Raw genomic sequence first — 21156 nt, forward strand, 5'->3', positions numbered from 1 at the left:
GTAAAGTTCCTGGTACTAATCTCAGCCATTCTTGGGTGTTAGTCTCCTATTTTGTTACTGTATGTTCCCCCAGATGAATGCAATCCTTCTCTTTTAAGGCTGCGCTCTGTTGCAAAAGTCTGTTTTCTTCTCCTACATTGAAATAGTCAAACAGTTCTCATGTGTGCACTTCTCAAATCAATTATCACTCGATAGGGAGGCACTTTGGAGAAAAAAGTAGTACAGGGCAAGGTGGGGGGCATATTTACACCCATCTTCTCTCTGGAAGACAGAAAATGATTGCCTTTCCAGAACCCTAAACAGAAACCTGAGACTCCAGGTGTTTCCAATACTTAATTGAATCATAGGCTTCAGAATGAGAGCTCTGTGGAGATAAAGGGCAGAATGCATTGAAACTGGGACCACAGAAAAAGTTTCTTCCTCACTAGGCTTCATTATCTTTATATGTCTGCAAAATGAGATTATAATACCAAATAGTTTTTAAGGGCTTTTCCAGCACTAGTATTCTATGGTATGCCTTGCTGAACCTGTTCTGCCACATCTATAGATGAAGTGATGAGTCTGTAAATATGGCAGGTAAAGCATAGTCTTCACCTCTGTCACACATCCACCACTATCCTCCACATGGGGAAGAAACATTGCAACACAGAGTTAAGGGATAGAACAACTTGAAGATTGACTAGATATTTTTGTATTATATGCCCTAAAAAACTGATCTTTCTATATGTCTGATGTGACATAAGTTGTAAGATACAAAGAGCCTCTGGTCCATCCCTGTGATATCACTAGACCTGACCATAGCTTCAGTTTCATCTCCTGTCAGTTTCATCTACTGTCAGTTCATAAATTATGTCAAAAGATCTTAGCCTTCCCTTTTCTCTGGTCATGCCCAAATCAAGTAAGGGTAAGAAAGTTCTTACCCACTCTTAACTGAGTTCCGTAAACAATGATAGGTGAGGAGCTGGAATGATTCTACATCTCTCCCTTCACTTGATCAGGCTTCAATGTGACCTTCACAAAACATATTCATCTCATCCCCTACTCCTCTCAACCTTCCTGAAGAGAGACCTGAGTGCTGATGAAGGCATTTACTGAAAGCTTTAGTAAAATTACCATGCTGCTGTGAGATCAATTTTGGGGTTTGGAATAATTATAAATTACCTATTTCAATCGTCTCTTCTGGGGCTTCTTGGATCGCCTCCTCTCCCGCATCTAAGTCAATACGTTCCTCTTTGCTGTTACGCAGGCTCCAACATAAGCGATGGAGCTGTGGAGAAAAGCAGAACAAGTTAGCAGAAAGCAGTGTGTTGAGCCAATAAATTGGGAGAACAAACAGACATACATGGAGAAAGGAAAATAACATGGCCTCTCAGCATCAACAGGAGTGCAGAGAAAAGTTCCCATCCTCAGCATTATATCTAAGTATGTTGGGAACAAAGATATCATTACACACAGATGTACTCTAGTTTCTATGTTCTACATGTCTTCAGAGCTAAGAAATTGACTTGAATAGAGATATGTTTTAATTGGATAACCTCTTCTCACATATGACATTAATTTGTTTCTTTAGCACAGATGCTAGGAAACAAGACTAGACAACTATAAGCTGAGACTTGTGTGTCATGGGTTTGTATTTTTGTTGGCCGACAAATCTGTATAATATCAACAATTTAATATAGCAACTGTAGGTACAGTTTCTATTTATATAAAATCAGAAACTTGAACACGTCTTAGTCTCAGTGCAATATGTTCATGCCCATTTGTGTTATATTTTGCTTTCTCTGCATCGAAAGGAAGTATAGAGATAGGTATGATTCTAGGCATACTTTAAAGATGAGTCATCCAGAAAGAGAGGGACAAACATAAAATGACTTCACTCATTTGTAGAATATAAAATAACATAATATGAGACTAACATTCAAGGACAGTAGACACAAGGACCAGGAAGATTGCTTCATGGTTGGAAGTCTGCCTTATGAGCTGGGATAGAGAAGGGATCACTAAGTCAATGATGGTTGGAGGGATTGCTCAGTATGGGAGATATGTGTTGAAAGTAGATAAAGAACCAAACATGATGTGTATGTGTATGTGTATGTGTATTGTAATGTATCTCAGTATGTGTATTGCAAACCATAATGCCCAAAATAGAAAGTAAGAAGGATATTGTCTGCCATAAAGGCAGGGGGAGGAGTGGACGGGGCCAGGGAGGGATACTGGGGACATTGATGTTGGACAATGTGCACTGGTGGAGGGATGAGGGTTCGATCACTGTATGACTGAAACTCAATAATGAAAGCTTTGTAACTGTAGTTCATGGTGATTCAATTAAATCAAAATAATGGTAATAATAATAAAGATAAATAAAGAAGAGGCATCCAGAGGTCATTGGTATAATACAGAGAAAGTCTATGACAGGTTCAGTCAATAAACATTATTGTTGTTCTATTGCTATAAAAGCAATAGAACTTATATTTAGAAGAAATATAAGTTCCTTCTTAATGCATGAATGCCTGTCAGGTGGACCTCTAAGCTAACTCACATCATCTCACTGCCTTGCACCAGAGATGCAAGGCATCTTAGGGACCAGGATTCAGAGAATATCCCTGTGTGTTGGGCCATGAAATTGGGAGAACAAACAGCTATATCTGAACTGAGAAATGTACTCCCACAAAAACATGCTTAGTAACACAATTGGCATGTGTTGCTTCCTATTCAGTAGATAATTTCTCTATGATACCAATGACAAATGTAAGTTGGTATAGCCATGTGAGTGTGAGATGTTAATTTCAACCCAGGGAAACCAACATGTATATGGTGGCATAAACATAAAGCAAGGGCTAAACTGATCCCCCAGAAAAATACTCACATGCACATCTGGAATAGGCTTGGTGAGAAGGGACACAATCAAGATGACGATGACAGTAACGGAAAAGAGGATGATGGCAAAGTACAAGTAGTGCACACCACAAATAATCGTGGGACAGTTGCTGGGCTCCATGCAGCTCCCTGTACCATAGGCAAACTCGGCAATCATACGGGACACTCCAACCAGAAATCCTAAGATCAGTCCCCAAAAGGCTCCCTGTGGGGGGGGGGGGGAAACTGCATTAATGAATACTGAATATACAAAACACTGAACAATGAATATACATAATAGTTATGTATTTCTTGAAATACTGAGGTAGCATCATAAAGGTTAGCAAAATAACAGATTCAAGCCACCTGAAGTGTGGTTTGGACTATGACTGGGAATGGTAAGTCAACATGTTTATCAAGTTTCACAGACTGCTCTAACCTGGATCGTAAAATAAGGTTTCACAAAATAACTAGATAATATGCACAATAACTAGTCAGACTGTCAATTCAAAGCCCTAATTCTAAAAATTCTACATAACTTTGAAAATAATCTTAATCTACCATTCAATAATTTGTCTGAAGATCTTACTACCATAACCCTTCATATTTATGCACATTCAGGTGCAATTACTTGCAAAATAATTTGTATTTCTCAAAGAAATAATGAATATGTAAAATTAAATTTGATGTGGGTATAGAGAGGACAAAAGAATTTTTAAATAAAAATCATAATGTTTTCTTTACGAGTCCCTTTTCTAGATTCAAAATCACTGTTTTTACAATAGGTCTTTGGGGTGTTTGGGCCAAATACAGCAGTCCTCAGAGCTACTCCTGGGTCTATGCTCAGGAATCACTCCTGGCAGTATTCAGGGGACCATATGGGTGCCATGGATGGAACCCAGGCCAGCCACATGCAAGACAAGTGCGCTCTCCACTGTTCTATCACGTCTCTCTGACCCCAAAGTCTCTATTTTTAACCTGAAACATTAAATTATGTTAGATGTCTTTTATCAAATTTTGAGTTTTCCTATTATAAATAATTCATAGCAAATTTCCCAGATATTTGGGGAAGAGGGTAACCTTTTCTTCCTTCCTACGTTCCCTTCTTCATTCAATCATTGTTTCTTTTATATTTGTTTTGTATTTGTTTTAAGTTATACCCAGCAGGGTCCACTCCTGGCTAGGAGGTCATTTCTTGCAATGCCCCAGGAACTGTTAGGCCCTGGGATCTAACCTAGGCCTTCCATCTACAAAACATATGCTCCAGCCCTTTCAGCTGTAGCACTGTAGGACTGTCCACCCCAAATTCTTCAAAATTCTTTCTTCCTTGACAGTTCTCACTGAGAGAACCATGTCAGAGTCACAGCCCAGAAAATGCTGGCTGGAAAGGCAATTTCACTGGAAAACAAACAGAGGTCACCTGTAGGAGAACTTTCTCTAGAGCTCTCACCAGAGGCCACAAACTTCCCAGAGAGTGCCATGCCACGACATCAAAACCACCAAGAGTGGATGGAAAATACACAATATTTGTTTTGATTTACTTTTGAACCAGTAGCAAGGAGAAGAGGGAACCTTAGAGAATGTGGTCCCAGGAGTGCTTTTTTTATTCATATTTATTTATTTATTTATTTATTTATTTATTTTTAGTGAGACACCATGAGGTACAGTTGTAGACTTACAAATTTTTGTGCTTGGGTTTCAATTATACAATGATCCAATACCCATCCCTCCACCAGTGCCCATTTCCCATCACCACGGATCCCAGTTTTCCTCCCATCCCCCATCCCCCTCACTCCACCCTGCTTAAGGCTTTTCCCTGCAAACACTCGGCAGCACATTGATTCCTCCAAATCTCTCTGGGAAACCAATTCCCTCCCTCAGAGATTATCGATTTCAGGTGATTGTTTCTGTGCCAAAATGGCTTTTCTGAATATGCATACATAATACCTACCTGTTCATTGACTCTCTTGCAGAATATGGCAAGCAGGAAGACAGCTGCAATGGGTGGTCCCAAGTAACTGGTGATGGACTGGATATAATCGAAGAGTTGCCCGTTTTGTGCTGACTGTACAATGGGAACCCAGGCGATGCTGATGCCAATAAGCACCAGGATGAACAGCCTAAAACCAAAGCCCCAAATAGTATCAGCTTATTTCCTGAATTAATATATACACCACTATACATCAACTATAACTACACTAGCAAACATATGTATGTAATATATATATAACACATATGCATACATATATTTGTTTTATATATGAAAGTACTTATATGTCTATGGCTTGGAAAAATAATTAGCAAGTTCATTATTGGGGAATTTTTTCTTCTGTGTTCAGCCTCTTTCATCATCTGTGCTGAGTAAGTGAAATGCAACTTGATTTTCAACAGTAAAGTAGGTCCAGTTGCTACCACAAGTGAATCTTACTTTGGGGCTGGAGCGATAGCACAGCGGGTAGAGAGTTTGCCTTGCACGCGGCTGACCCGGGTTCAATTCCCAGCATCCCAAATGGTTCCCTGAGCACTGCCAGGAGTAATTCCTGAGTGCAGAGACAGGAGTAACCCCTGTGCATCACCGGGCATGACCCAAAAAGGGTAAAAAAGAATCTTACTTGAGAAGAGAGTTTAGGAACAAGGGTACAGACTTTGAAGATTTTGTCCTGGTTCAAATTTTTATTATTTCTATGTGACATAAGGCAACTTGCTTAACCCCTGTGGGTTTCAATTTCTTCACCTCCAAACTGGAAATAGTTTATATGGTCAATCTTGCAAGGATACAATAAAGGATTAATGATAGCAAAACACGAAAGAAGATAAAGGACCAAACATGATAACTTCTCAATATCTGTATTGCAAACCATAATGCCCAAAAGTAGAGAGAGAATGGGGGAAATTGTCTGCCATGGAGGCAGGGGGAGGTGTGAGATGAGGGGGGATACTGGGGACATTGGTTGTGGAAAATGTGCACTGGTGGAGAGATGGGTGTTCGATCATTGTGTGACTGAAACTCAAACGTGAAAGCTTTGTAACTGCATTTCAAAGTGATTCAATTAAAAAATGATAGTAAAACACTTTGCAAATAGTAGACAATCATTAAATATTGACTCTGTTTATTCTTTATTTTTTCTTCTTCATATTGAAGTTTATGGCAGTTTATTATTATTATCAATAATAATAATATGGAACCCAGTTTATCAATACATTGGCTCGACTCTTCACACACTACCTGTCTGAATGCAAGGTTCCATCCCAATGGAAAACCAGCAGGACTGTACAAGAACTATACAAGACTTTACAGGACTATACAAGAAAGGAGACATCCACGACATTGGCAACTATCGCCCAATCTGCCTATTGTCTGTCATCTACAAACTATTCACTCGAGTCATCCTGAATAGGATTAGCAGAACACTAGATGAAGAACAACCATGTGAACAAGCTGGATTCCGAAAAGGATTCAGTACCATCGACCATATCCACACAATAACCAAGCTCATTGAGGTATCTCGGGAGTTCAAGATGCCGCTCTGTCTAACGTTCATTGATTTAAAGAAGGCCTTTGATTCTGTTGAGACGGAAGCGGTCATGGAAGCCCTAGCCAATCAGGGCGTACAAACTCAATACATCAGGATCCTTTGTGAGCTCTATTGCGGATTCACTACCAAGATCTCACCATTCTACAAAGAAGTAATCATCCATATCAAGAGAGGGGTTCAGCAGGGTGATACCATTTCACCAAAACTCTTCAGTGCCACCCTCGAGAACATCATGCGACGACTGGAATGGGAAAACATGGGAGTGAAGATAGATGGTCGGCAACTACACCACCTCCGCTTTGCTGAGGACATTGTTCTAATAACACCAAACATCAGCCAAGCGGCACAAATGCTGAACGACTTTGACCGTGAATGTGGAAAGGTCGGACTACAGCTGAATCTTAAGAAGACAATGTTTATGAGAAACAGCCTTGTTCCTGACGCTCCATTCGCTCTCAACGGAACCACCATCTCCGAATGCAACAGTTATATATACCTAGGTCAAGAAATCAACATGATGAATGACCTGGCACCTGAGTTGCACAGGAGGAAGAGAGCGGCTTGGAATGCCTTCAAGAGCATTGAAGAAATAACTAAAAGGACAAAGAACCTCCAGCTACGAGCACATCTCTTTGATTCCACTATTCTTCCTGCATTAACATATGCCTCAGAGACCTGGACCCTACGAAAACAGGATGAGAACGCTATTCGGGTCTCTCAAAGAGGAATCAAAAGAACTATGCTTGGAATATCACGATTCACTCAAATGAGAGAATCCGGAGTTCTGATCTTCGTCAACGCTCAAGAATCAGGGACGCTGTCTCATTTGCCAAGACATCAAAAATCAAATGGGCTGGACACGTAATGAGGTTTACAGACAACCGCTGGACTAGAGCCATTACTGATTGGATTCCACGGGACATCAAAAGATCACGTGGACGCCCACCTATAAGATTGTCAGACTTCTTCGTCAAGACCCTAAATGATCGGTTTGAGGCTCTGCATGTTCCTAGAACGAACAGATACCATTGGGCTACACTAGCACGCAACCGGGATGAATGGAGACTTTACTGGCACCCACTCGAATAAATCAATGAATAACGGGGATTAAGTGATTAAGTGATTGAAGTTTAAAAGATAGGTCAAGGTGATGGGTGTGGTGTTGGAACTATATGCATGGGAAACCAATGACAACAACAGTATTGCAATTCACAGAACCTCAATCAATTTTTTAAACTATAAACAAAAAGTAAAATAAAATGAGACAATGTTTAAAAATTAAACATTGTTTTTCAAAAATAACAAATAAAAAACTGAAACACAATCCAAGTTGGGATCCTTGGGAGACGGAGGTGGGTACACTGGTGAAGTATGCGATTTTGTTATTATGTGCATGAGACACAATTATTAACAGTATTGTAAATCAATAAAAATAATAAATTTAATATACAAAAGAATCACAAGCCAAGATGTAAAACATATGGCATGATCACTGACTCCCCCCAAAAATGAAAAAAACTATTCCAAAAGTATATCTATGCTCCTATGTTCACTGTTCACAATAACTAAGTTCTGGAAATAATCCAAGTGTTCAAGAACATATTAGTGGATTAAGAAATTGTGGTATACATATACAATAATGAGATGTTATTCAATTAAAAGAAAAAGATGAAATCATGAAATTTTTCACTACATGGATGTTGTGGGTATTATGCTGAGTGAAATCAGAAGAAGAGAGACAAATATGGAATGATTTATCTCAGATGTGTAAACATAAAGAAACTTAGTGAGACAATACCAAGAAACCCAAGACGACAAAATCTGAGAATTGATCTACAGAACTGATTTCACCAGGTTGAGTCGGGGGATACGGAAGAGGAGTCCATGTGTCAGTCATTGGTGGAGAGAAGCTGATAAGCTATAGTTATGGGTATAGGTATGGTTTTATGCCGCTATAAGCATGAAACTATCTTGTAAATCCTGTTGCCCAATAAAAAAATGGGGACAAAAATAAATATAGAAGTTTCTAAGCGCATATACTGCCCAAGCCCATGTGCTGCTTGCGCCCATGCGGCTGAGCACATGTGGTGCCCAAGCACATGTGTCGCCAGCATCCCTTTTTGAGATGTGTACTTTCCTGCTTTCCGGTCTAAAGCTGGGATGTGTGTAGGGGCTCTCTATACCCTTGGAGAAGCCCGTGTTCTCTCGTGAGCACGTCTCTCTCTTTTTCTCTCTTTTTCTCTTTCTCTCTTGCTCTCCCTTACTCTCTCCCTCTCCACACCTTCAAAAACCCTCCTAATAAAATCTGCTTTACTATAAAAAAAAAAAGTTGCTAAGACTAGATCTTAAAAGTTCTCATATAAAATTAAACATAACTTTGTGTAGTTATAGGTATGAATAGAAACACGGTGATTACCTCACCGTATGCATACTCAATCATCATGTAAGTAATATAGCAGCATTTAATGTGTGGGGGTTGCTTTTGGAGTAAATGCTGAATAGTCCTGATGGTGCTTGGGGAACCAGATGAGGTGCTAGGGATTGAGCATAGTTTGACTAATTGCAAGGCAAGGCCTTCCCACTGTACTATCTCTTATCTCAGTAGCACTGTAGCACTGTCCTCCCATTGTTCATCGATTTGCTTGAGCGGGCACCAGTAACGTCTCATTTTTACTGTTTTTGGCATATTGAATACATCACGGGGAGCTTGCCAGGCTTTGCCGGGTAAAACAGTATTATTAGTCAACTATTTCAATTTCTCTTAAAGTCAGCTAAGGAGAATTTATAAATTAGCAGTCTACTACATGAATACTACAATACAGGGCATTCCCTTTTGTTCTCTGTCCTTTGGAGGGCTGCGGTTTGCAAAAGAGGCATTGAGTGGCAATCATGTTTATAACGTGCTGAGATTAGAGTGATAGGTAAAGAGTTTGACTTTCATCAATGAATCCAAGTTTGATCACCACTTATGACTCTGCCCTCCAAAGACTCTGCCCACTAGGAATGAACCGTAAGTACAGAGCCAGGAATAATCCCTGAACACAGTTGGGTGTGCCCCCTTAAAAAATAGAGTTGTTCTAAACATTATATTTATACATGGGCTTAATGGGTGTTTTCACTCCTAAAATGCACTTTTCAATGCCCAATCATCTTCTCTTATCTAAATATACCTCACTATTTTCACTCTAGCTCAGGATCTCCCTCCCCCAGAAGCCTCCCAACAATTACTGCATTTCTCACTCACCCTCTCTTTTCTGAGCCCTTGATCATTCTGACAGACACCACAGCAAAGTGTGAAGTTTCTTTAAGTGAGTGCAAATTTATCTAAGGCAGGGATAAAGTCGGGGTAACAATCACTGGATACACAAAAAAATACAAGAGGACAAGAGGACAGACATGGAGGGAGGAATAGTAGATGGGAAGCACTGGGGAGCAGGGGTCAAGAGAATCTGAGTACGTCAGTGATGTAGAGGAGTTGTGTAGCTAAATATATGAATCACAGATACAACCCCGAGAACAAGAGATTCAAACTTTAAAAATTCAAACTTTAAAACATACTGTCAAGATGGCAGACTGTGGGTTAGGAAGGAACCTGGGATTCAGCCCTGAGCACAATCACAAAGTGATTCTCTTCCTGTATTGCAGTGAAGATTATAAAAACAGAAAAAAGCATTTTTATAGCCCTTATTTTTCAATAAACTCCCCTTGCAGGGAAAACCCAAGCAGGGAAATTGCACTGCTTCCTATGTAGTGAAGAATGGACTCTGATTTGGTCAGATCTTCCAAGGTGGTAATCACCTGAGAAAGATTTGTAACATTCTTTTCTTTCCTTTGCCCTACTATTGCTATGAAACCTACAAGGGGGAGGACCATATCCTACTGTACTCACCAGGTGTCTTTCCTTTGAACCACAAACCTACTGATTTGTTCCACTGTCATGAGAAAACTTTCCTGACTTTGTCTTCTGGAGGGCCAATACCATAGCTTCTGCTGGTCCTCTCTCCCATCAATAAACATGGAATGAGTGCACCATATTAAGGTTTAGTGCTTTCAGTATCCTTTTGTGTACATTCATCCCAATTAATGATAGCAAATGTGCATGTAGCCTCATAATTTGGGCTTTAAAGGGCTTGTTCTCAAGCATGGTATCACTTGATCCTCACAAAGAATCTCTAAATATTATATAAAATGTCAAAGCATTGGAGACATCAAGATGTCATATAAAACAAGTGAAGAGACCTGCTTTGTGAAGGGCTGAGGGATACAACGCTGAACGGTAAAAAGGGGCATAGAGGATGCAGTTAACCATAGATTTCAGTCATGGGTCTACCATTTTCTCAGTCTCCTAGAACAAAGCATTATGAGTCTTATTTTGATAAATTGGGGGGCTAATAGATGACCCCTGAACTCTCTCTAGAGCAGCATTGTTTGATGCTAAAGTCACATCCATTGTATAAAATTATCAGTCAATAATTTCTAGCTTGAGGACATTCAAGATTTCACAGTACATGGCAGAGAAATAGGATATTTACCTTCCTGCAATCATGAGCTCTTTCTCAGAAGCTCCCTTCCGAATCTTGGTGTAGATGTCCATAGTGAAGAGGGTGCTGGCACTGTTGAAGATGGAAGTCAGGGAGCTCATGAGAGAGGCCATCATGACTGACAGCATCAGACCTCGAAGTCCTAGGAGAAAAAGAAGTTTTCACACACAGCACCTCAGCATTTTTATATCTGTGAGGACTCAAGGACAGTTTGTCTTTTGAACCCAGGCCATGTTTTCTGATTTATTTCTCTAAAAGACTTTCTTCTACCTGTGAAGCAGAATGGTGAACTCTGGTAATATTGTTTTTTTTATATCTATAGAGGAGCGATAGCACAGCGGTAGGGCGTTCGCCTTGCATGCAGCCAACATGGCCGACCCGAGTTTGATTCCTCCACCCCTCTTGGAAAGCCCAGCAAGCTACCGAGAGTATTCGATATGCCAGATACAGTAACAACAAAGTCTCCAATGGAGACGTTACTGGGCCCGCTCGAGCAAATCAACGATCAATGGGAGGGCCTTTACCTTTATAGAGATTTTTATTGCAATCTAGTATTTATTAATGTAGACACTTAATATGTGGAAATCTATAATACAATATTTATTTTCAAATATAAAATCAATCTTTTCTTTCTTAGGATGAAGTACTATACTTTTATAAATCCTTTTAGAATTTTAAGCTTTAATTTTTCTTAATCCTCTTCACTCTTACTACAATCTTCACTTGTGGGCTTTATCTGTTCATGCAAACTCCAAAATATATTAGCAGAAAATTTAAAATACAGGTATATTAATCATAGGGAAGACATAACAATTACCACAATGAGACCCAAAATAAAATGTAATTCAGCATATTTTAGATGTCATTTCAACTTTAATTAGTTAGAAATTTATTTAAATAAATAAGAAAATACAATTGATTATAGTATATTAGCACTATAGCACTGTCCTCCCATTGTTCATCAATTTGCTCAAGCGGGCCCAGTAATGTCTCCATTTTGAGGCTTGTTGTTACTGTGTTTGGCATATTGAATACATCACGAGTAGCTAGCCAGGCTTTACTCTGCGGGTAGCTTGCTGGGCTCTCTGAGAGGGGCGGAGGAATCAAACCCTGTTCAGCCTGGCTGGCTGCACGCAAGGCAAACGCCCTACCACTGAGATCTGAATTTATTTACATAGGTTAAAATCACAGTAATCAATCATCACAAACTGACATATACACATATACAGTGGAATACTATCTAGCTGCTTGCTGCAAGGGACAATAAAACATGAAATACAACTTGGATGGAACTGGTGATATGTTGAATAGTGAGAAAGAGGGAGGACAAACATAGGACGATCTCATTTACCTGTGGTATGTAAAATAAATGGGTGAAGGAAGGCAAGGTCTTAAAGAAAGGACAGCTCCATCACCCTTTACCCCAGAATACAGGAAGCAGAATCAGAGAGGGAAAGAAATCACGGGAAATAGAAGAGGAAGCAGACAGAAAATCACAAGGAATGAGATCGAGGGCCTCGGGTACTTTGGTGGTAGAAAGGCATGGTATAGCTGTATATTCAAACCCCAGAGTTAATAACACTGAAAACATGAGATCTAAACTACTACAACAACCAAACTCAAAAATGTCAAGGAGTCAAGCTGAGAAAGATATGAAGAGCTGGAGGAAAACAGGGAGGGAACCTCAAGGAAGCTAAGGGAGGGAAGTGGATTACTGGGGTGTAACATTGGTGCTGTAACATTGTATTCCTAAAATTCAACTATGAATAATTTTGTAAATCATAAATAAAAATAAAATGCCTTAATAAAAATAAAGATTTTTAAATGGAGAGGTGGATGAGTATGAAATATTTAGAAAAAAAATGGACATAATTTTGTGACGAATTGGTGGAGAAACACCAGCTGGATGGAAGAGGCTGAATCTAAAGAAAAGACCAAAATGTCCCACCCCCACTCCCCTCCCCATGGCAGGCATTTTCATTACTCTCTCTCTCTACTTTTGGCCATTAGAGTTTGCATACAGATACTGAAATATCATTATGTTTGGTCTTTTGTCTACTTTAAGCACACATTCCCCATCCCGAGCGATCCCTTCACTCTCATTGACTTAGTGGTCCCTTGTCTATCCCAACTGCCTTCTCCCCCAGTACTTGAGGCAGGCACCCAACTGTGAAGCAATCCTCCTGGCCCTTGTCTTTACTGTCCTTTGATGTTAGTCTCATACTATGTTATTTTATATTCCACAAATGAGTACAATAGTTTATACAAAAGGAGGCCGCTAACTGATTTGCTGTTTTTCCTAGTTTAGAAAGTTCTTTAAACTAAAAACTGGAAATCCTGGGTCTTGGTCTTAATTTTCAAACTGCTTCAGTATGTAATTTTAAGTTAGATGTAGTGCTTAAAATTCACATTATTTTTCATAATAAAAGTGAAATATATATATATATATATATAAAATACCAAAAGGAAGGAGTGAGCTTCAGGAGGGAGTTGAAAGAGACATTGGAGACTTCGTATAGTATTACAAAATGTAAGATAAAAAACAACTCAAGATAGATGAGTGATCAATAATGCTGATTACTCCTGCAAGTCAAGTAAGATAAGGAATAAAAAATACTAGTTAGGAAATTCACAACTGAATCTCGGAACAGAGATGTTCGCTGCAGAGATGTCTCCTGACCTTGCGCCATGCTGATTTCACCAAGGCACCTCACATGGGAGCAGGTATTGTCCCTCCACCTGCTTCAAATGAACCCAAGCAGCCAAAACCCTCCAGAATCCAATCAATGTCACCCTCACAGCTTATCTTCACAGGCTCGTCCCAAGGCCCCTATGCAAGAGAATGAATCCACTAAAAAACCCAGGTATTGAGGATCAGTGACTAAAAACTCCAGGTGCAAGGAGCCGGAAATGGCCGCCCCTTCCCATTTCCCTGCCCTTCTAAGAGTCCTGGTTGTCATGCCCATGAAGTGCCTCTGGGTGCCATTTAAGCGCATTAATGGCCATGACCCAGAGACTCACAAATGAATCTTGGAACAGAGTAGCTTGCTGCAGAGAGCTTCAAACCCCAATTATTTAAAATTTTAGAATTCCAGGAGCACATGGTCAAAAAAGCAGCCATGCAACATCACAAAAACTGGATTTTGTTGTTGTTGTTGTTTTGTTGTTGCTGTTGCTGCTGTTGTTTTTTTTACTGAATCACTGTGAGATAGACCTTACAGAAATCTCATACATGCAATACAGAAATCTAATAACATGCAATACAAAATACTAATGGTGCTGGGAAGGTGTAATGACAATGGGATTGGTGTTGAATGTTATCAATTATTGTGAACAGCTTTATAAAAATAACATCAAATTTTAAAAAAAGAAACACAAAAAGAAAAGTATTAGTTGGCCTATAACAGGGAGACCCCTGGGGAATTCAGTACTTATAAAAGCCAGATCCCACTGAAAATGCAGGAACAGCAGCAATATACATAAGCATGTCATTCCAATATTCAGCATCTCAGGCCTCTTCCTATCATGCACATTGGCACGGTTTTCAAAGATATAGTATATATCCTCAACAAGGACCTGTCCATTGAAAGATAAAATAAAAACACTCCCCACAGAATCCAGGTAATTCAAACCAGAACTCTAAAAAGAGCCATGTGATCCTTGCTAGTTTGCAACCTTAATAAACAGTCTGATTCAGAGGAACAGTTAACTATTACTTCCATTTGTGTAGAATTTGAATGCAAATTGCTTGTGCAAGGTCATGCATCCAACCTGTGGTTTAAAATTAAAAAAACAAAAACAAAAAAAAAACACTAAATTTCTTCATATCAGCATTGAATGGAATTAAGCAATCCAGAAATCCTGACACTGGTGCTGTGTGCTCTAGGAAAAAAATTACTTTCATTCAGGTGACCTCAGTTCCTCAGCTATAAAGTGAAGAGCTTTTAACAGATAGTCTCCATATTTCCTTTCAGTAATAAAAACTTTGTAAGTTCTTTCTATAGCTTCCTGATCCATACTTTTGCATGTTAATCTCCTGAGAAGCCATGCCCAACCTATCAAAATTTGTATCCCTTGATCCAAAATTAGATTTTTGGTCCTCATTATGAGTAATAACCCCACAGTTACTTCCCAAAACTCTAACCATTGTGAACTCTTAACTACTCAATCTTCTTAGATAAAATATTCTCTATAGAGATAAGGACCACTGTGCCCCATCCATCTACTACTTTAAATTTCATTATGCATATAAAATAACTCCTTCACTTTCTTTCTGTGTCTTTGTTTGGAACAACCTAGAAATCAACTCAACTTCCAGGTAAAATTTCATTTAGTTTAACACTTTGTGTTAGTTAACATCTGTGGGAGACTTTTGAAAGGCTTTCTAAATGAGTACATAAGTTGTTTTTTCACCTAATACATTTCCAGATAATATCTCTTCCAATCCTGAATGATGGGCAAGTTCCATCTCTCAAAGAGATCAACAAAAGCACATATTTTCTGCCCACTGAGAAAAGATGTGTTCAAAAACCAGGACACCAAGGATGACTTTTCCTAGTACCTATCCCACCCCAAGACATAGAAATCACTTTATTCAAATGACTCACAGAAATTATATAAAGCATAAACTCAATCATCCACCCAAGAAAGACCCAAACATAAGAGATGACTCTCACCATTGGGCATGAGTTTCACTACCAGAGTTGGATAGGCGATGTTGGTGCAGCCAACCTTGGTTCCGCAATAACTCTCACATTCTGAAGGGACAGTGCAGGCAACGCGATCTGAAGAAAGATAAAGAGTCATGTCATCAAGAAGATATTGGAGAAATAATTACAAGATCATTTGTTTAAAACAGTACTTCTTTTAAAAAAATTTCTGTCCAAATCAAAAATTATTTCCACGTTCTAATTTCAGAAATGGCTCCACAGACTACTCCTCCCATCTGGGCCCTTCAATGCCATAACTTAGCCCTGCTGTTCCTCCCCATCCCCATTCTCTTACTGAGGAGAAAAGACAATTCCTAGGCAGAAGAGGAGGGAAGAAAAGAAATGTTCCACATGGGATGAAAGGAGGCATAGGGGCTGAAGCAATAGTACAAAAACTAAAGCAAATGCCTTGCATGGAGCAGACCCCAGTTAGATCCCCAAACAGCACAATTTGGCCCCCTAAACATCTCTAAGTGCAGCCCTAAAGACTCCCACACCTCCAGGGTGTTTCAGATAATCCCTGGCACTACATGGTTCAAGGAGCATTACATCCACAGACCCTTGCATTGAATCTCTGGCCTGGCTCAAGAAACACTGGAAAGGAGTCCCTGGTCTCCTAAGCACCACTTGAAAGATTCTCTCTTGAAAAAAAGGAAAGGAGCCATAGTTCTTAGACTTTAGTAACTTATAGCTCATTGTTGTCTTGTTTCTCTTGAAAGCTTCAAGAACCTTTAGCTCCTACTTTTGGGGTTAATATTAAGAAGCTATTGCAAGTCACACTGAAAAACCCAGAAAACTTAAGGGCTATTAGATATAATTTCCAAGATGTGGAGTATCTGACAATAAACACAGAAAAGTTGTCTGACTGAAATTTCCAGGCTCTCACGGAGTTGGGAATGGGTGACCTCCCCGCACCCCATCTCCTGTGTATCTAGTAGCCTGGCAGTCACACTCAAGAACTGCCTCTGGCACCATATAAATTCATTAATGACCATGATCCAGAGACTCACAAATAAAGCTTCGGAAGAGAGCAACACAGAACAATACACCATAGAGATGCCTCCAGACTCCACACCAGCTGTCTCATTCAGAGCAACCCTAAGGGGGGCGAGTGAGTTCCCCTCCCCACTCCACCTGAGCCCCGGGAGTAGAAAACTTTCAGAACTCAAGCACTGCCATGCTTACAGCCGCTCTCCACAGGGTTGGACAGTCTCAACCATGAGTGAATCTGCTGTAAAACTCAGGTATGAGGGATTTGTGACAGAATCTAGGATGGGTGACCTCCCCCCCATCTCCTGGGGCTTCTGGTAGCCTGGCAGTCCATGCCCAGGAACTGCCTCTGGTGCCATATAAGCTCATCAACAGCCATGAACCAAAGACTCAGAAATAGAGCTCTCAAAAGGGAGCAACATAGAATGATATGCCACAAAGAAGCCTCCAGATCTCAAAGTCACCATCCAAATTTTAGAATTCCTGCAGCATAAGGCCGCATTAGCAGCAGTGCAACATTTTATATGTTTGTAATCTCTTATACAAGGGCTTACAGTCTCTAGGATGAGATATAACAATCTTCAGACACTTTCCTCTAGGGAACCTTTGGGGTCATTTTTAAAAGGTAAGGTAAAGGCCCTCCCGTTGATCGTCGATTTGCTCGAGCGGGCCCAGTAACATCTCCATTGGAGACTTTGTTGTTACTGTGTCTGGCATATCGAATACTCTCGGTAGCTTGCCGGGCTCTCCGAGAGGGGCGGAGGAATCGAACTCGGGTCGGCCATGTTGGCCGCGTGTAAGGCGAACGCCCTACCCGCTGTGCTATCGCTCCAGCCCAGGGGTCATTTTTAGTGGACTATATATTAAAAGCAACACAAAAAAATTTGGGGGACCAAATATTAAATGCAACAAATTATTGTGAACAACTTTATAAAACTAGAATAAAAATTTTTAAATATAAAAAATAAAAAACTGAGAATGAAGTAAAAAAGAATTAAACTTTAGCAGTAAACTTGATAAAGCATATATAGCTGTTGATTAATAATGATGTACTACTAAGACTCAACTAGTGTAATGTCAATAAAAAGAAAAAGTGTGGGCTGGGATGTAAGGTAAAACTTATCTAGAAGTTTAGAAAAATGCTGTAAATTTCTATAGAATTGGCAAGCTCCCCATGGCGTATTCGAAATGCCAAAAGCAGTAACAACAAGTCTCACAATGGAGGCGTTATGGGTGCCCACTCGAGCAAATCAATGAACAACAGGAGGACAGTCCTACAGTGCGACAGTAGATCATTAAATGTATAGGAGATATCTGTTACAGAGATATCATTTAGTGCTGCCTCCATAGAAGTGATTCATTATGGTTCTATCTCAAATATCTTATGTGAATTGTATCTATTGCAATGTATACTATTCGTGGAGAAATAATTTTCTCATAACCAGTGAGTCAGAGTGGAATTTCAAGAACTTATTTTAAACAAAAGTCCCTAGTTGGTCCTATCTTCATTTTGTACTTTCTGTAAAAGCCTGCAAAACTAACACTCCTTGATGTTCTCTCTCTCGCCCTCTCTCTTTATTTTTCGCTCTCCTCTTTTTTCCTCTCCTCCCTTCATCATTATTTCATTTTCCAGGAAACTACTTATAGATTTAATGATCAAAAAAAGAGATCAAATGGCATACTTGCAAGGCCTCAAAAAAAGATCAAGAAAGAATAGTTAACAATGAAAAACAAAGTTCCAGGGTTCCTGCAGAAAATTATACAGGAAACAAATCTCAGAGTTACTGGCAGAGACGTAGTTGGAGCAACCATTGATAGTAAGGACATTGTCAGCACTACAATAGCCCAAGTCATACTAAGAAAACAGTGAACAAATCCATGCTGAAAGACACTCCATCAGAAAATGCTCAGAAAGAAGAAAAGCACTGCCAGATTGTCAGAACCCAAGGACCATAAGATCACAGGTTCTGTGACCTTGAGTTACATATTCTCTGAAGAAGCAACAATAACACTTGGTAACTGTGCTAGTGAAAGATCAGAGAAGCATGGTATTTACACAGTGACTTAGTATCAGAACATGGGTAGGAGAGTCTGTAAAGCTCAGCAGAAGGCATCACCTGTATACAGGATACGGCTGATCATCCCTGTCATCACCATGAGGAACATGGGCAGCAGCTTCAGGTATCCACACATGATGCAACCAGCCTTCACGTGAGACATGTTTTTTGCTGAGAGGCAGCGCTGGACAATGACCTGTCAGGGAAAGCCCAGGGAGGAAGAGGTGAAATTCAGAGACTATTTTTTTTTACTGGAAAAATTGTTTTATTAAATTTTTTATTATTTTTTTATTAGTGAAACACCATGAGGTACAGTTATAGACTTATAAAATTTTGTGCTTGGGTTTCAGTTATACAATTCAAGTACCCATCCCTCCACCAGTGTCCATCCTCCACCACCACGGGTCCCAGTATCCCTCCCACCCCTTCTCACCCTGCCTCTGTGGCAGGGCATTCCCCCTTGTTCTCTCTCTCTTTTTCTGGGTACTGTGTTTTGAAAGAGTGGCAATCATGTTTGGTCTATAGTCTACTTTCAGCATGCTTCTCCCATCCTGGGAGGATCCTCCAGAGACTCTTTAATACTTTCTGTATGCTCCAGCCTCCCTACCCACCCTATCCTAGGCCCTTGTCCTGGCATTCCCAGGTCACCGAGGTTCAGTGACTGTCAGAACATAGGAGCTCTACCCTACCTTCCCAACCACACACCGAATTCACACATAGAATGGCCTGGAAAAGACCCTAAAAAGTACCCTGAATTTTCAAGGTGGGTACCTGATCTGTGCACCAATACCACAGGGCAAGGATGGACATCCCAAAGATGAGCCCTGGCCATGGCAGGTCTCCCGTGATGGGATCTCGGAAGATGTGGAAGGAGTCTGGTCTTGGGGTGTAGCATTCCTCCTTGATGGTGATATTTCCATAAGAAGTCACAGATGGAATAGCATTCATGTACTTGGTCTTGAAAGCCTCATAGCCTCCCACTTCATGAAAAGCTGAAAGACATAGGTAACAGAAATTAACATCATGAGCCCCTCTCTTCTTGATAGCAGTTTCCTCCTGAGAATGCCTGAGAAACAGAGGAACCAACCCCGAGAATCAACCCCAAAGAATATCCTGTGTGGTCTTGGGTAGACCACTTCTCCACTCTGCACCTTGGCTTTCTCAAATATAGTATGGTATTCTTGTTAGTTTTTTTTTTTGCTTGGTTGGTTTTTTGTTTGTTTTTTGTTTTTTTTTGTTTGTTTTTTGTTTTTTGGGTTGTTGTTGGTTTTTTTGTTTTGTTTTGTTTTGTTTTTTGCTTTTTGGGTCACACCCGGTGTGCTCAGGGTTATTCCTGGCTCAGCACTCAGGAATTACTCCTGGCGATGCTCTAGGGACCATATGAGATGCTGGGATTCGAACCTGGGTCGGCCGCAAATGCCTGCCTACTGTGCTATTGCTCCAGCCCCTGGTATGGTATTCTTAATCCTTCTCAGGAGGTTACTGTGAGGGTCCAAAGCAATATCCTGTGAAAGAACTCCCACCATAAACCTCTTCGCAAACGGTAGACTTTTCATTATTAATAGAAATTAGCTTTGAACCAGGGTGAAAATCTCATCCCCTCACCAATTCCCATGGTCTGCAGAGATCCCAGTAATTGACTTAGGGGCATCGAAACAAGACCTCAGCATCTCTAGTTCTAGCCATGTGGTTGACTGGACAGAAAATGGCTGAGGAGTCTGGAGCCCTGTTACCACTTGATTGTGTGTCCTTAAATAAGGCATTATCGTCCTGTCCAGGCCCTGGAAGACTATGGGGGTAGAATAGAAAGTATAGAAGCTCCTGGAAAACCGACCACAGAGAGTTGAAGCTACAAGGATTCATAGGACATGCAGAGGTGTAGGTCCCTCATTAAAAATTTTACCTACTCCCTTTACAAGTACCTGTAAATTCAACTTTCTGGTTTTCCATTAAGATTTTATTGACAATATTTAAGAGCTGCTGGGTGGACCACACCGAGCAGTATTAAGGATTTACTCCTGCCTCTGTGCTCAGGAATCACTCTTAACAGTGCTTAGGGATCACATGTGTTGCTGAGGATTGAACAAGGGTTGGCATTGTGCTAGGAAATCACCTTAACCCCTGCACTATTTGTCCAGACTTGTGGACAAAGTTGTTTGTTCTTTTTCTTTAATTTAGAAAAAGATACATACAATGGTTGACTTTTAATTATGCCAAGTAAAGACATAAAGAAGAAAATGATCCGTTACTATCATTAATTCTTAAATAGAAAGAATAAATAGTTAGTATCAAAACTTAGACAAGACATGAGCTCAGATTTAAAACACATTTGAATATGTTTTCCTCATATATCTCAGTGTAATTTTTTATGTTCTGTCTCTCTGTGAGAAATGACAGTGGCCTCGGGAGCTCACAAAATTGCTAGCCCGGACTTTCTAGAGAGCGCAATAGGGAACTCGCCTGTCAT

At 40.1% G+C, this 21156-nt stretch overlaps 1 protein-coding gene across 2 annotated transcripts in view; it reads right to left on the reverse strand.

The window, feature by feature from the left end:
* The window catches only part of SLC5A1 (solute carrier family 5 member 1), a 66710-nt gene that overhangs the window by 1183 nt on the left and 44371 nt on the right, over positions 1–21156 (reverse strand). For both annotated transcript variants that reach the window (XM_056116579.1, XM_056116578.1), the window contains exons 8-14: positions 19461–19681; positions 18750–18885; positions 15610–15717; positions 10925–11075; positions 4808–4976; positions 2867–3082; positions 1162–1267 (exon numbers count right to left, since the gene is read on the reverse strand). In XM_056116579.1, the coding sequence (XP_055972554.1) occupies positions 1162–1267; positions 2867–3082; positions 4808–4976; positions 10925–11075; positions 15610–15717; positions 18750–18885; positions 19461–19681 (1107 nt within the window). The remainder of the gene's footprint in view (positions 1–1161; positions 1268–2866; positions 3083–4807; positions 4977–10924; positions 11076–15609; positions 15718–18749; positions 18886–19460; positions 19682–21156) is intronic.

Source organism: Sorex fumeus, unplaced genomic scaffold, assembly GCF_029834395.1.
Source record: "Sorex fumeus unplaced genomic scaffold, SorFum_2.1 ptg000032l, whole genome shotgun sequence".
NCBI lineage: Eukaryota > Metazoa > Chordata > Mammalia > Eulipotyphla > Soricidae > Sorex > Sorex fumeus.